Source organism: Malus sylvestris, chromosome 7 (genome assembly GCF_916048215.2).
Source record: "Malus sylvestris chromosome 7, drMalSylv7.2, whole genome shotgun sequence".
NCBI classification, from domain to species: Eukaryota; Viridiplantae; Streptophyta; class Magnoliopsida; order Rosales; family Rosaceae; genus Malus; species Malus sylvestris.
In genome coordinates this window covers 23727723-23744845 of record NC_062266.1, presented here as the reverse complement: position 1 = coordinate 23744845, position 17123 = coordinate 23727723, and the positions used below count along the sequence as shown (strand labels likewise).

General features: G+C 38.0%; 1 protein-coding gene, 1 non-coding gene and 1 pseudogene across 2 annotated transcripts; 2 read left to right on the top strand and 1 right to left on the bottom strand.

Annotated features, from left to right (window-relative positions):
* The first annotated feature begins 3132 nt into the window (after nucleotides 1-3132).
* Nucleotides 3133-9342, top strand: LOC126629847 (NAC domain-containing protein 69-like). The gene is made up of 9 exons (XM_050299986.1): nucleotides 3133-3382; nucleotides 3724-3787; nucleotides 4252-4320; nucleotides 6397-6879; nucleotides 7167-7435; nucleotides 7751-7897; nucleotides 8008-8322; nucleotides 8416-8730; nucleotides 8825-9342. Exons 4-9 carry the CDS (start codon nucleotides 6684-6686, stop codon nucleotides 9116-9118), a joined length of 1536 nt encoding a protein of 511 aa, XP_050155943.1. The 5' UTR covers nucleotides 3133-3382; nucleotides 3724-3787; nucleotides 4252-4320; nucleotides 6397-6683; the 3' UTR covers nucleotides 9119-9342.
* An 898-nt stretch (nucleotides 9343-10240) lies between these two features.
* On the bottom strand, nucleotides 10241-10325 carry TRNAM-CAU (transfer RNA methionine (anticodon CAU)). Its single transcript is given in 2 exon segments — nucleotides 10241-10276; nucleotides 10288-10325. It is a non-coding gene; the product is annotated as a tRNA-Met (tRNA).
* A 1089-nt stretch (nucleotides 10326-11414) lies between these two features.
* On the top strand, nucleotides 11415-15339 carry LOC126629858 (uncharacterized calcium-binding protein At1g02270-like; annotated as a pseudogene).
* The last annotated feature ends 1784 nt before the right edge of the window (nucleotides 15340-17123 follow it).

The following is a 17123-nucleotide window of genomic DNA, read 5'->3' as shown; positions in this document are numbered from 1 at the left end:
ATGTCATCTTGTGTGCCTCAGCATCATGCTTCGGTGCCCCCAGCGAGGTCAGGTTGATGACAGACTTACATCTTGGATGCTCCCCTTGCTCTTTTAGCGGCACCAATTTTGAAATGGCATGTTGAGGAGCCGTTGTGGCGCCAATGGATTGTCCATTTGCGGCAGAAGTGCTTAGGATCATTCCCTCAATGGTTGCAAGAACGGCTTGTCCCTTGCTTGATGTCATTGACTTTGAGGTGTGCTTGGATTCCTTGAACGGAGAAAGAGATGAGAGGTAGAGATTGTCCCACTGGGCGTGCCAATTTGTGAACACGGAAAATTCCTGAAATGAAAGAGACAAGAATAACGTGCACAAACAAATATTTGTATTTGATGATTTTGGGTTACAATCTCTCTCTATTTTGATCCTCTGATTCGATCTCCGTAAGGTGTTGATTGGTGGATGTGCGATTGATCCAAGGGCCGTCGGGGCTTGATCTTGGATGAACTGTTGGAAGTTTCTTCAAAGGGCCGTGGGCTTGATCTTTGAAGGTGGATTTGAGCGGATCTTCAAGGAGCCGTTGGGGCTTGATCTTGAGTAACGGTGATGAACGGATCTTCAAGGGCTTTTGGGCTTGATCTTGAAGAAACAGTGATAAACAGATCTTCAAGGGCTTTTAGGCTTAATCTTGAAGAACGGTTGGATGTGTGTGGATTTGTCGACGTTGTTGATCCAAAGGGCCGTTGGGGCTTGATCTTGGATGAACGGATGATGAACGATGGTGCTTTCTTCAAGGGTCGTCGGGGCTTGATCTTGAAAGAGCGATGAACGAAGAACGAAGAACACTTTCTTCAAGGGCCATCGGGGCTTGATCTTGAATTGGTGGATGATTTTTGATCCAAAGGGTCGTTGGGGCTTGGTCTTAGGATGAACGAAGAACGAAGAGAGCTTTCTTGATTCTTCGGGAACCTGGATGCTTGAGAGCTTCGGAGTTTCAGAGCTTCAGAGCTTCAAGGTGTAATATGAATTGGTTTTGGTTCCTCCCAAATGAATGAATTAGCCTTCTATTTATAGAAATTTCCAAGGCCTAATTTTGAATATAATATCCCAGATGAAATAAGTCGTTTTTGCCAGGTGTTGACACGTGTCCTATTTGATGACTTTTCCAACTCATTTCAATTTTCGTTGAGTCACACACTACGTGTAAAATTTATGTAATACATGAGCGTTGACACTTTGATTTATCGGTCAACATTTATTTACCAAAATTTCGATGTCTACAATGATTTCTACACATCCATTTTTATCTCGTCCTTTTGTTTTTTGTGAACAAACTAGACGAGAATTAAGGACTGAGCGCTAAGCCCGACAACATTTTTATTTCTTCATATATTTCTTTTCTCGTCGATGGCCAACACATAGTTCGAAGTTGACGTCTAGACATACTTGTCATGAAGCTTCATGATAGAAAATTGTCAAGCCTGCCAACTGACTTGAGCAATTAGAAAGTGCTTTAAGTTCTGCGCACCTCTCTTCTTGTCGGTAGACAGGGCTACGAGCAGTTGTTGAAGGCAGTTGTCTATCTTTCTCGTGGTGGTACGTCTTAAAACTATATAATCATGGAAACAGCAACCCTAGTTGCCATCTTTTTATCTGGTTTACTTGTAAGTTTTACTAGGTACGCCTTATATACTGCTTTTGGGCAACCCTCTCAACAACTAAGAGATCCATTCAAGGAACACGGGGACTAGTTGAAGTACGGATCCTCCCAATATTGGGAGGATCCGTACTTTAATTGAGATAATGACAAATCATTTCACCTTTTTAGTTGGAACTTTAGGCGGGTCTCGAAAAAAGATAGCGAAAAAAAATATTCCTAGAGTTGAGACTAAAAGGAATGTATAAACCAATGCTTCCATAGATTCGATCTTGGTTTACAATTATAGCTTCCATACCTGTTTATTTGGGATCGTCTCCTGGATAAATAAAGAACAAGAGTCAAAGAAAAGGCAGTGATTCAAATCAAGATTTATCTGGTACCCCATCTAAAAATCACAAAAAGAAAATCAAAATGAAAAGTAACAAGTAACAAAGCATATTGTATCAGACTACTTGTCTTCTTGTAGTTGGACCTCCAAGTTTTTGGAGAAATTCCTTTTGCTGGCTTAGAGGCCCTATGTCTTGATTTTCTCATCATTTGGTGGGCTTTTCAAGTCTCAAATGTTAAGCCTAAAACAACTTGTATATTCTTTTAGGGGTGTGATATTCACACATTTCATTTTACTTCTCAAACATCTTTTTAATTTTCAGCCGTCGGATCGGATAAATTAAAGAAGATCAACGGACAGAAATTATCAAAATGTGTGTAAGAAGTAAAATATGATGTGTGAATAGCACACCCCTTATTTTAATGCGTCTAAAAGGATCATGCGTAAACAATTGTATGCTCATTTAGAGATTCTATTGGAACAAAATTTTGATCATGGGGTTTATCAAACAATATTTACCTAGTTGTAAGTTGTAGCATTGGAATGAGAGATGAAGTCACAAAGTAATCATGAGCTACGGCCCTGTTAGCTACAAGTTCTATGCTTTTATAGATTGGTTCTGCCAGTTGATGGAACATTGCTCAAAGAAGTACTTGATCAACAAGAAACTGAGGTAGTCATAATCTCTACCCAAGAAGTGGAAACATTTGCTCCAAGTTCAAACAAATACTTGATCAACAAGAAAATCTTTATTACAAGGGACATGTGATGAGAGGAAACGGTGGACTCACACAATCAAATCAAAGGGTAGCCTCATCAATCGTTGTTATTTTTATTAACGAGTGATTCATCTTATGTCTTTTGATTAGACAAAATTCATTTCAAGTGTTTCTCCGATAGTATAATGATATGTTATATTCATTCTGTATTTTAAACACACATTAAAAAATCTCTCGTTTACTATCGTCCTAAAACAACTTCTTGAGACTCGCAATTTGTTTTGGAATCTATAAACTAAATCAAGCTAAACTATTAGAAAGATTATTGCAAGAGTAACCACGCTTAAGTGAATTAAGTAATTAGTGAGATAAATATATTGAGATGAATCTCATGTTACAACCAAAGAATTTCCAACAACTTATACCTTAAGAAATTCTATATATACTAAAACTCAAACATCTGGTTACTGTTCTAGGGCAGTGTGAGGACTAAAATGCCCCTGCTTCTTTTTTGTTATTTCAACTTTGCCCTTCAACATTTTTGCCCGGTTCCTTTTCTTTCCTTCTTTCTTCAGTGATTCCTTTTCATTGCTTTTGGTCCAATTTTTTTCCCATTTCTTTTGCTTCTCTTCTTCCGTAGCCGTTTGCTCTCTCCTCTCTTCGCCTCTGTTGGTCTCAAAGTGGATGGTTTCGCGGTGAGTTCTTCTAATCTTGCATCTACTACTTTTTTATGCAACTGTATGAATTGTGTTCTATTCAATTTTAGATGTTAGAAGCTTTTAATTTTTTTGGGTTCAATTTTAAATGGGCTTGCTTTCAGAGTTTTCGTTTGATGACAGAGATGGGGTTTTTGGGGAGAAACTTTTAATCCGTGAGTTTTTTTAGTTTGGTTGTGTTGTGGGTCTTGAGAAATGGATTTTCGATTTGTAAATGGATTTTATATTGAAATTGTTTCTCTTCTCATTTTTTGTGTTTTTTTTTTGTGCCATCGGGTTTTGCATATGGGTGTATAATCAGGTTTTCTTTTGAATTTCAGGGGATTCAGGTTTTTATTTTTCTGGAACTTTTGTCTGCAGCTTTGGAAGACATTTGTGCTTAAGGTGAGAAACTTTCGTTGCTCGCTTTTGGGTTCTGTTGTAGAATTAATTTTATTTTTTTAAGAGTTACATTCGTGGGAATTCATTTGTTCTTCTTTTTTCTTGCATCTGAAAAATGTCACATGATGTGGGTTTATAATTAAATAAGAATATCAAAATGGGTCTTCTGTGCAAATTTTCTTTTTCTGATTTTATAGAACCGAAGAGGATGTTAACAATAACATTATTGTGTGATATGCGATCTAAAGTTCTTTGGTGAGTTATTTGGTTTTCTTGCCACATGGGATTTTATTATATATTTTTTTCGTGGTTTATGCGTGGTTCTCTGATGTGTTTTGATTTTTGATTTCAGGAAAAGTTAAGGATACGATCAAACGTTTACTGGTGAATTTTCTATTTTTCTGATTGTGTGTGATTTAATTTTTTCAAGCTTTGGGTGTACTTTTCTGATCTGCTTTGATTTTTAGTTGCAGCAAAAGTTGTTGCTCGAATTTTCCAGTTTTTATCTGCAGCTTTGCAAGCTCTCTATCAACAAGGTATATAATTTTTATTCTTTTTCCTGAATCGTTTGTTGGATGGAATCGTTTTTTTGTTTTTGGTGAGTTCTTCTAATCACGCATCTGGTACTGTTTTTTTCCGACTGTATAGATTGTGTTTTGTTGAATTTTAAATGGTAGAAGCTTCTTGGGTTCAAATTAAATGGGTTGTTATCAACATCGAATTGCTTTCGAAGCTGTTTGGCTACTCCCTTAACGCCCTTTTTCCTTTTCTTTTCAGCTTCTTCGATCTGCAGCCCCCTTCTTTTTTTTCCTTTTCCAGATTTAGCTTTTTTCCCCTATATTGTATCTTTTGGCTGATTTTGTGGGTCTTGGTCAGTGCTGTGGGTATTGGTGAATTCCTAGCATGTTTATGCATGCAGTTTTTGTTATAATGTATGGATTGTGTTTTGTTCAATTTTAAATGTCAGAAGCTTTTAATTTTTTTGGGTTCAATTTTAAATGGGTTGTTATCAACCATTGAATTTCTTTTGGAGTATTCATTTGATAAGAGAGATTATTGGGAAATTTCTATCGTGTTTATGCATGCATTTTTTTGTTATAGATTTGGAAGAACATAGCATTACAAGGTGTTGAGGGTTTGCTGGCAGGGGAAAGTAGCAGCGTTAAGATTTTGCAAGTGAGATATTAGGGTGAGAGAAAAACGGGACAAAGAGCATCGAAGACGCATTTGGGATTAGGGGTAGCAAAACAGGGGAAAAGAATATGACAGAGGAATGGACGCTTAATTTTTTTCTTAACTGGTTTGGGATTTTGCTTGCCTTTGGGGTTGTTGGTGTCAAGCCATTTGGTGTTAAGTGGTGTCTGTTTTTTCATAACTTTTATTACTAATTTTTATTTCGTTTGCGATTTTGTGTCCTGGGATTTCTGAATTTTATCGTTCATTGTCGGTTTTTTTAATTTTTTTTGTCTTCATTTGTTTGTTTAATATGTTGTGTTTGTGCTGGGACGCCATTTTGCAAGTTTTCTTTCCATTGGGACCGCTACATTTTATAAGTGATGCGGGTGAGGTTTAGATACTCAAAACACTCCATTTTTTTTTCCAAATATGCGCGTTTGGTTCTCTTCGGTTTTAAATGTTTAAAATTAAATGGTTATTTTGATAAAATGGTTTATTAGTTTTTCTTATGTGTTGTGATTAGGAATTCAATTGGATTGGGTAAAATGCTTTATCAATTTACGTTATAGGGAATTTTGTGTATTATGGTTTGTGAGTTTTATTGCTCATCGTTTGTTCTTTTTTCTTTGTTTGCCGGTTTCTTTTGCAAGGGATCACTATAGTTTGGGCATCTTTTCGAGTTTTAAATTGCTTGAGGGTAAGATTTAGATAATAAAATTCGAAACGAGGCGTTACTTTTCTTTTTGGAAACTAATTTAAAAGCTCGGCATGGATAGTTAACTGTGTTGAAATGTCTTGATAAAACCTGAACCTTTTGTTATATGTGAATGTTCATTCCTTACTACAAATATAATAGGCATAGTGGTCTAAAAAATTAAAACCCACTGACACATGACATCAGAAATTCAAACCAATTTCTACTGTTACCATTACCTTCTTTCATTCAGATCATCAGCATGTAGTTCAAATCTAGATCAAACCTAGATGAAATTCAAGTGACAAGATTTATTGTCATTGTTTCAATAATTTACATTGTTTTAGTACCCAGGTTTACAGCATGAGTCGAAGATCCAAGAACATTTTGGCAGACTTTGATATTGAAGACACTAATTTTGCTCCTTGTTTTGTACTTTAATGTCCAACTTTTTACATGTTTTATACACCAACACCCGCAGCAACGCGGGGGCACTATGACTAGTACTCTCTAAAGTGATGTATCTAGTATTTCTTAAGCAAACACAAAATTTTCATAAATAAATATGAGAAGTGACAATATATGGAGATCTATTTTAATTGAAAATAACTCCATGAGAATGCTACCAATTTTCTCAATTAGACGTTCTCGTTCTACCTTATCGACTCTTTATCCTACACCTACCCTCATTTAATCTTGGATTGACAAAAGGGGATACAAAATTTTCTCGTGATCCCTATAGCTTTTCAGTCCTCTCCGAGGAAGCACACCCACCCAGCCATACATACGGCAAACAGTTCCACACGTAGGATTCCCCGGGGTCCCACCAAAAGTCACGACAACAAAAATTCCCCACCGCACCATGTAAAAGCAGAAGCCGAAGCTTAATAGTTTCTTCCATAAGCAAAAAGCGTCCGCTGAAAACCACGAAGACTTGATCAACACCAAGTCAATTTCCGTACTGTTTCTCTTGTTTTCTTAATCCTACAAAAACCCAGCCAGCATTCCCCTGCTCCTTCATGAAAGAGGATGGCTTCCAATGGAATCCGCTTCACTAGAGTAGAAGTAGAAGGCCTGTTACTGCCAGTGGGATACCGATTCCACCCCACAGAAGAAGAGCTGATCAGCCATTACTTGAAGTTGAAGCTCCGGGGAAAGGATTCCCTCGTCAGCGACGCCATCCGTGAAATCAATATCTGCAACTACGAGCCCAGGGAATTGCCTGGTAATTATTTGCAAAGCCCCAGGTCTTAAATTTTCATTATTTTTCTTAGTCCGATGAGTCTGATAATCTGTATTTGCCATTGGTATTTGGGTTTAATCCAAACGTAACTTATTACCAATCCCAGTTCATAAAGTTACTATTTTTTTATCTCGAGTGACCGTTTTACGAAGGTCAGAGATTTCAGCACTCAACACTCTTCACTTTTACTGATACATTTTAGTTTGCATTTGAAAGAGTCTAAAAATGTGTATGCAATTGGTTTAATCCAAATGTTGTGTTTTATGCAGAGATTTCACTGATAAAGTCGGATGATGAATGGTACTTCTACAACCGACCAATTTACAAAAAAAACAGCAGAAACGAAGTTGAAAGGGCGACGGCCACAGGCTTCTGGAAGAGCACCGGGAAGGAAAAAATAGTCAAGGCTCGAGACAACAAAATTATCGGTAAAAAGAGGATTCTGACATTTCGCCAAGGTCGCGGTTGTAATGCCCCAATTACCAACTGGGTCATGCATGAGTTTTCCATCCCTCAAATCAATCCTAATGCTAATCAGGTCATCATTCTCTTTCTATTTTCAGGTTTTTGTTAATATTGTTATCGATATATGATGTGCAATTTGCAGCATTGTATGAGGCAAGTTCTAAACCGGAGGCTGGAGGGGTTTTGGTTGTGAAACTCAAGTCTATTTGGCTTGGTTCCAAGGGGTTTTTGTTTTGAAATCATTGAATGGATCAAAATCGAAGCCGCTTCTAGCCAAATTGGCTTCTTCTGTAACTCTGCAAAGTTTAGTGGCTTTTGGTTTGGAACCTTGTTTAATTTTCTGCTGGTGCTACTTCATTACATAATTGGTTTTCCAAGTTATTTGCAGAGGGATTTCGTTCTCTGTTACGTAAAGAAGAAATCAGGTAAGAATACGGATGTTGCAACCGGTGATGAAGTTGAATCTAGTAATTACAACAATGCACATGACTTTGAAAATCAACTGCAACCAGCACATAATATGCATGTTGAAGAGGTGAGAATGTCGAGCACGAATGGTGATTAAAACTTCTTCATATATATATATATACTTGGAGCAAAAGAAACAGATCCAAAACCTTCGCTTGCTTGTTGTTCATTATACAGGAACATAATCAGCCACCACAAAATCTGGACATTTTTCAGTGGCATATGGGCAGTATGCTTGCAAATGCGCATGATAATAACGATTACCATGGAACGCAATCTGCACCTGGAGCTAATGAATCGGATGGAGATTCAGAAGAGTTCGTAAATACAGTTATTGTTGACCCGGATGAGGATTTCAGTGAACAAATAACTCACGCTAACGTCTTAAATAACTCCACTCTGCCACAGTCACCTAGGAAGGTGTATCTAAAGGATTGTGGAGTAAGCAGTGGCTCAGCCACAGAAGTACAACATGCAGTTGAACTTGAAGAGGTAAAAAAGCGTTCTGCTAAAACTTCGCTCAACATTTTGGTACTGGAAGCTTTGGAAACTTGCTCATGTTTTCTGATTATTATTATTTTTTAGGGCCAGTCCCAGGGCGGGAAAGGTGTTCCGCTTCGTAACCGGATCTTAATACAGGCTGCTTCCTCTACCAATGTATTACCTAAACCTCAGACTGATCGTCTTCAATCAGTCAGTGATGAAGATTCTGGTGCATCAAGACCCATTAAAAAGAGTGCTTCCTCTCTGGATGTAGATGCAGATAGCCTTCAGATTAACTCTATTCAGTTAGCTTCCGACGAATACTATAACAATGAGAGAACACGCAGAAGAACATATCCAACAAGTGCCCTCTTAGCACTAGGCAAACCTAATGAATTAGAACAGCAGCAAAGCAAGGTGAGTGAGAGAACCCAAACTGCAGCACGGAGAACATGAATAATGTTTCTTTGGAGAGGCTATTTCCACAACTTAATCTGGTTTATTTTTGCAGGCCAAAGTAGCTGCAGAGCGTCGAGCTGCTGTTGATTTCCCCCCGAAGAGGAACTTTATAACAGAATCTAACAAAGACGTAGAGGTGGTTCAAGGCAATAAAACAGAAAAGGGTTTGAAGCAGACACACAATGCAACCACCGCCGGCAATTGGATGAGCTGTTCTTTCATTTCCTGGGAAACTTCCCCCCCATTAACAAGTCCCCCATCAGTATACCTTTTCAACACGGTTCTAGGTGCGATATTGTTCCTTGTTTTTGCTTGGGAAGTAGTTTTATACGGGCAGTGGTGCTAGATGAGCGTCACACAATGAGTAATGCCAGACTTAGTGGTTGCTTATTGCTGCTATAAAATGTGGGAGTATCAGCCATGTTTTGCAGTGATGAAATGTTTACATTTGGCATAGCCTATGGAGTTTGACATGTTTCTGTTTCTACGGACCAGAAGTAATGATGTATGGCTGGTACTGGAATCTCAGTACGGTATTGTTTTTTTGTTTAATCATTTGGGAAGCAGAAATTCGAACTCTTGGGATATTTTCTTAAAATTGTAAAAGATAAATACTGTTAGACCATGATAGTGTTAGAAGTTGAGACGTTAAAGAAATCATGTTAGACCATGATAGTGTTAGAAGTTGAGACGTTGAAGAAATCATATGGAAATTCGAACTCTTGGGGCATTTAAAATTGTGAAAGATAAATACTACTAGGCCATGTTCATGTTGTTAGAAGTTGGAAGTTAAAATGTTTTTGTTTTCCTATAATAGCAAAAAGTTGAGACGTTAAAGAAATCATGTTAGACCATGATAGTGTTAGAAGTTGAGACGTTAAAGAAATCATATGGAAATTCGAACTCTTGGGGCATTTAAAATTGTGAAAGATAAATACTACTAGGCCATGTTCATGTTGTTAGAAGTTGGAAGTTAAAATGTTTTTGTTTTCCTATAATAGCAAAAGATAAAATGGAATCTCAGTACGGTATTGTTTTTTTGTTTAATCATTTGGGAAGCAGAAATTCGAACTCTTGGGATATTTTCTTAAAATTGTAAAAGATAAATACTGTTAGACCATGATAGTGTTAGAAGTTGAGACGTTAAAGAAATCATATGGAAATTCGAACTCTTGGGGCATTTAAAATTGTGAAAGATAAATACTACTAGGCCATGTTCATGTTGTTAGAAGTTGGAAGTTAAAATGTTTTTGTTTTCCTATAATAGCAAAAAGTTGAGACGTTAAAGAAATCATGTTAGACCATGATAGTGTTAGAAGTTGAGACGTTAAAGAAATCATATGGAAATTCGAACTCTTGGGGCATTTAAAATTGTGAAAGATAAATACTACTAGGCCATGTTCATGTTGTTAGAAGTTGAAAGTTAAAATGTTTTTGTTTTCCTATAATAGCAAAAGATAAAAAGGAATGGGGTGAGAGAGGCTCGAACTCTCGACCTCAGGATCACTCAGAAGCTATGAGACCTACGCGCTAGCCAACTGCGCCACCACCCCAATGTCGTTCAAAAGTTGTGTTACGTAAGCTTTAAACGGAATATGCAAAATGCATGGCAGACATGGCATTTTGTACCCGACCCATTAATATTAGTATTTGGGTGGATGCTTAACGGGTCGGGTTGCTAACAGGTGAACCCGTTAACTAATGGGTCACCTTGGGTCAACCCGTTAGCACTCGTTAGTTGAGGATATTTTAGTAATTTCAGTAAAGTCTTAACAACAAAAAATAAACTCTATGCAAAATAATAATAATAATTGTTAAAGGGTAAAACGGGTGATCCGTTAGCTTAACGGGTCGGATTCGGATGCTCCATTAACTTAACGGATCGGATTGAACCCGACTCGTTTACAAGTCTAGTTCAAAGGTTGTATTACGTAACTTTAAAGCCCACACAACCAGCCTCAAAAATTTTGCTTGGTCAAAAATGGTTTGAAGGAGACCTGCATTACCATTCAAAATTGATACTTAAAAAGGGAGGCAGATTGTTTGCCCTCCTAGTTGTGGTGCCCTTCCATGCCCTCCTATTTTGTACGGTCATGGTTAAACCACGTCAACATTTTATATTAATTTTTTAATAGAGATAATAAGACAAAAAATAATAAAAATATAAAATATTGACGTGGCTTAACCGTGACCGCACAAATACAAAGGTATGGAAGGACACCACAACATGGAGGGCAGACAATCCGACTCCCTTAAAAAGATTACGCCTCAATTTGTGGGCCAAGATATTTATAAGCATATGAATGTTTACATTGTTGTCACATTAAATATGATTCACAAGCCCCCCAACGTAAGTGCCATAATGCCCTCCTATTTTGTGCGGTCATGGTTAAACCACGTCAACATTTTATATTAATTTTTTAATAGAGATAATAAGACAAAAAATAATAAAAATATAAAATATTAACGTGGCTTAACCGTGACCGCACAAATACAAGGGCATGGAAGGGCACTACAACACGGAGGGCAGACAATCTGCCTCCCTTAAAAAGATTACGCCTCAATTTGTGGGCCAAGATATTTATAAGCATATGAATGTTTACATTGTTGTCCCATTAAATATGATTCACAAGCCCCCCAACGTCAGTGCCATAATGCGTTCCCGGCTACCGCATCGGTGGGGTATATATTTTTCTGGCGACGAAAAATTTAAAACTTTTAACAAATAGTATCTCTCTCCTCTTTCTCTCTCTTGCTTCTGATTTTCTTCCATGGATTTGGTTTCTGAGAAAATGGGTACTCAGGAAATCGTTTATTGGATAATGGATACTGAAAATTTTGAGACGTTGCAGGGTTTAGGTGCGGGTTCTAATGTGGCAAAGATTAATCGCAGAGAAAGTGAGAGCCTTTCAAGGAGCTACAGCGGCAGCTGCATATCGTTGCCGTCGATAGCAGAGCTAAAGCCAGAGACTTTGGCAGGGCCTTGCTTAGTCTCGTGCATGACTTTCAATATTTTGGCTCCAATCTACAAAAGACTCGATCAACAGGTCCTATTCTATCGCATTTGCGTTTCTTTGTGATTTGATGTATTTCGTTTTTAGAGTCACTTTGTTTGATAACTATTTCGTTTTTAGAGCCGTTTGTACTCTCAAAACGAAGTGGTTATCAAACGGACTTAGTTTATCTGAGTTTGTTTTCTCAATTTCTTTATGGTGTGTGTGAAACAGAATCAAAGCCTTAGCGAGAGCGACTACGGGCCGTTTTGGGTGGCCAGGAACCACAGGATTTTGGATTGGTTGCTCTGTGAATCATCTGCCTTTATTTGTCTGCAGGTGATATTTGAGTACCCTTTTGCTTTTTTGGGCCTCAAACAAAATACCCATTGTTGCATATGAGGTTTTAAGGGTCATGGCCCTTTCCAACTATATGTGCTGACACTAACCCATTTTTTGCAATATTAAGAGTTCTGGGTTGGAAATGAAGAATTTGTGAATATGTACCTGGACAGGCTTGGTGATGCAGGCTATACTACCTTTAAGCTCGCCCGAACTAACAACCGGGGAGATGGTATATTGCTATCTTGAATCTATTCCCCTTAATGTCGATTTTAATACATTAGACTTATCTGGATTCGAGTTTAGTTAAATCTCATTATTGCATTGCTCCATGGGTAAAATGTGCGGTTTTTTTTAACTCACATTCATATGTTAATTCCAAGTTCACAACTGCAATATAAGTCAGATGCTGAACAACTTGAAAGTTCAGAGAAAAAATGTACATTATTCTGCACACATGGGTTCATGTTTCATGCATTGGAGTGCTTTGTCACAACACTTTGCAGTTGAATTGGCCTTTCTTTGTTATCTTTTCCCAGTACAATTTAGCAGTCTAAGTTATTGGAGAGTTCTTCCACTGGTTCTTCATATATCGGCTAGCGTTTCCAAAGAGGTTGTGTCTTAGAATGGTCCTCAAGTTTGATATCAACTCATTTCTTGTTTTGCGAGTGTTGTCATGATTAAAATGAGCTTTTTAAGTCTATTCCATGCTCTATGGCTTGACTTATTGTATTTTCTCTATACAGGTTTGCTGACTGCTGTGAGGAGGGACTGTTTTAGTGTTCGAAACTGCCAAGAGTTGCATTTTAATGATTTTGGAGACCGTGTTGCTCAGCTATTACATGTTCAGTTAGCTGCCCCATTTTCACGAAAGAGGAAACGTTCAACAAGAAATGCTAATTGTGAATACTCATTTGCTGTTTCCTCATGATTCCAGTCTCTCTATAGTACGATTGCATCAGGTATTCAGAGTTTCCAAACAAGTTATCAACTTATGGCATATAATTGTCAACTTATTTTAACAAGCTGCACTAGCAATCATTCTAACCCGTTTCTTGAAGTTTTTTAATAGGTTTACAAAATTTTGCAATTTGTGAAGTCATATCAGAATGAAAAGAAGCTAAACCCGATGCCCATCGTACTCTGTGGGTGAGTCTCCTGCCTTGTCTTTTTTAGATAATGTTCCATGTCAAAGTATCTCATTTCTAATACTCTGAAGAAAATCTTTAAAATATACATCCTTTTGAAGGTGCTAGCTATCCTAACTGGTAAATCCTTTTGAAGGCCGCCTTCACAAACAATGGAATTTTAATAAATGGTAGGCTTTCTCTGGTTGTATTCTTTTGTGTAGGATGGTAGTTCTTATATTTGTATTTCTTTTTTTGTTATTCTCAATGCAGTGACTGGAATGGAAGTAAGCGAGGCCATGTGTACAAATTCCTTAGATCACAGGGTTTTGAATCAACATATGATACTGCTCATCAATATACCAATGCGGATGCTCACAAGGTTGGTGTTTTCTGGATTTAAATTCTAAAATCAATGATTTACTGGCTGCCAAAGGACCCATCTATACAATGCTCATCATCTGTTTTAACGGAATATTTGTATTTTATATCTGACAGTGGGTTAGCCACCGCAATCATAGGGGAAACATCTGCAGTGTTGACTTCATTTGGCTTTGTAATCCCAATAAGTCACGAAAACCACTAAAGACTAGTTGGTGTGAAGCTGTTTTTGGAATATTACGGGTAAGCAATTTGGTTTCCATATTCTATTTTTTTGTCATTAACACTCATCCGTTCACATTTTCTCTACCTACTATCTAATTCCTTGCCACAGAGGGCAAGAATCGTAGTTCATCAGATATATTGTGCACAGAAAGCTTTGTTCAAAACTTTTGAAAAGATGCTTCGATCCTTTATATTATAGGGCATGCAAGCTCTAGACAGTTTCTACATGCAATCCTATAACTTCCTTTTTCCTTTTGGGGTTTTCAGCGCCAGCTTCGAAAAGCTTCGATGGCTGAAAATGATGCATTTGCCTTTCTGAAGGGTGATAGTCATGGTGATTTTATTACCTCCTCAGCTTTCTGTGAAGCACTACAATAGGTTGGTTCTATTAGCTATTAAGCTGTATAAAGTTCAAATGGAAAGATCAAACTTGCTCATATAGGTATTTGCAGGTTAATTTAATTGGTCATCCTAAAGGGACTAGGTTTCCAGGAGACAAGGGATCTCTGGATCCAGGCAGACACCGATGCAAATGGTGTTCTTGATTACGAAGAATTTAAGGTACATTACATCCATAATAATTTATTTTATTTTCCTTTTGAAATTACATTAGCATTGCCGTCATGTAATAGTCCTTCCAAAGTACTACAAGATTAACATCGCGTGTCTAAAACCTTTGGCATTGCAGAATAGAATTTGGAGTTCGAGAGCGTCAGAGGATAAGGAAAGTCTCAACGGTAGTAGAGAGGAGTCCAAACGAGGCATGCAGGACTCCCTGGGATTCAATGTGAAGAATGCAGTTCTATATCCCCGTGAGGTGGAGAAGGGAATATGGCCCGAAGATTATACTCTCTCTGATCACGCTCGACTCTCGGTTGTACTTTCACCAGAAAGGATGTGGTGTTGTAAGTCATAAACCTCACTTAACGACGCACGTGGAAGGGATTTCCAGAATCTGTAGGAAATGTGTATAGCCAACAGAGGAAAGGTCCCTTCTGTGGTACTACTTGTGTTTGAGAAAAAGAAAGAAAAGAGCAATATAGGGTTGGAGAGTTTTTTCTGGTTGATATTCTTCATTCTTTTAACTGTTTCTCACTAGCCTTGGCCAAATTATTTTTTTTCTTTTGTTGTTGTTGTTGGGAGAGGTCGCACTTGGTGCGATGGCAAGTGCCTTCGCCCATGAGCGGTAGGTCTCGGGTTCGAGACTTGGAAGCAGCCTCTCCATAAATGGGGGTAAGGCTAGCCGATATTCACCTCTCTCAAACCCTGCGTAAAGCGGGAGCCTTGTGCACTGGGTACGATCTTTTTTTTGTTGTTGTTGTTGGGGAAGGAGGGGAGAGGATCATGTGTGTGGGTCTCCAGCAGCTGTAATGTGGAATGCTTTTTACCTAAAACGACTGGAATCATGTGTGTGGGTGTCCAGCAGCTGTAATGTGGAATGCCTTTTACCTAAAACAAATGGATTTTGAATAGTTATTGATTTGTATGGATTTGTCTCACTTCTTGTTGCTTTGCAATTGCAAGCCATGTCAGGTGGGCTCACAATCATATCAAATTCCAAGTTATTGTTTGCTTTTGTGTTTGTTGGTACACAGAAAAAAGAATCTAAATTGAGAAGATACACATGCTAAATTAGTAATTGGGGATGATTTTTACACATCCGTTTTTATCTCATCCTTTTGTTTTTTCTGAACAAACCAGACGAGAATTTGGGACCAAAATTAATGGGCTTGCAAAAAGTCAAAACGGGTTTGCAGAAAATCACTTTCTCGTGAAATCTAGTACTGGATTGACAAGCAAGACAAAGCAAATCTTAGCTGCCATGAGATACTACAGACAAAGCCCTCATAGCTCATACGCTCGTACCAATGTATAGCTTTGTGCATTACTCATGCACAGCTATTTGCATGATTTCCCAGATCGTTGTGTCTTGAGCACAACGCTCGTTCAAGAGTAATTGAAAAACAGCGCTAAGCCTGACAACATGTATGTCTCTTCATATATTTTTTTTCCCGTCGGTGGCCAACACACACATGGTTCAAAGTTGATATCTGGACATACTTGTCTTGAAGCTCCATGCTAGAAAATTGTCAAGCCTACCAACTGGCTTCAGCGGTCAAAAAGTGCTTTAAGTTCTGCGCTCCTCTCTTCTTGTCGGTAGATAAGGCTAGGAGCGGTTGTTGAAGGCAGTCGTCTTTTGTTCTCGTGGTTGTACTCTATCATCTGAATTTCTTGGGCTAGCTTGAAGACCCTGTGTCTTAATTTTCTCATTTTCTGGTGGGCTTATCCAAGTTTTATATGTTAAGCTCAAAACAACTTATATATTATTTTAACGAGTCTAAAATAATCATGCGTTAACAATTATTTGGTCATTTAGAGATTCTATTGAACAAATTTTTTATCATGTGGTTTATCAAACAATATTTTCCTAGTTGTATGTTGCAGCATTGGGAATGAGAGATGAAGTCACAAAGTAATCATGAGCTACAGCCCCATAGCTACAAGGTCTCTGCTTTTATAGATTGGTTCTGCCAGTTGATGGAACATTGCTCAAAGAAGTAAATTTAATCAAGAAGAAACTGAGGTAATCATAATCTCTACCCAAAAAGTGGAAACATTTGCTCCAGTTCAGACAAGTACTTGATCAACAAGAAAAACCCTTATTAGAGCAACTCCACTCATGGAGTTTGCTCGGGGGACATGCTCCAGGAAAGGGCCCGAGGGCCAGTGGGAGGAGGTCCAGCGTTGAAGGGCCTGAGTGAGGGTGGGAGCCCGAGTTGCAGGCCTGTGGAAAATTGACAGGCCTGCTGCCCGAGGGGGGAGGGGTCATGCTGACGCAAGGGAGAAAAAAAAAAAACCATTTTTTGTGTCAGGTTGGGTCCGGTTTTTTTAATTTTTTTTATCTATATGCATTATTTTCACTTTTTCTATGATAGGTGTTGTATTACAGGAAGAAAAAAAAACCATTTTTTGTTTTCATCATTACTTTCTTGGCAAAAGAATTAAAGATATTATTTTTAGATACAATGACACGTGGCGCAACGAGAACGATTTAAAAAATCTTATTCGAAATTACAAATAATTTTATTTTGTATTATTTAAACAAACAAAAAAAACTAATATTTTATTGTCTATTGCTAGGGGGAGGGCTCCAATGGTGGAGATGCAAATGGCAATTACTGTTCATTAATGGCAGTTACTATTCATTAAAGGCAGTTACTGTTCAATAAGGTGGATTCAATAGTGGATTGCCAGGGGGAGGGCTCCATGGGTGGAGTTGCTC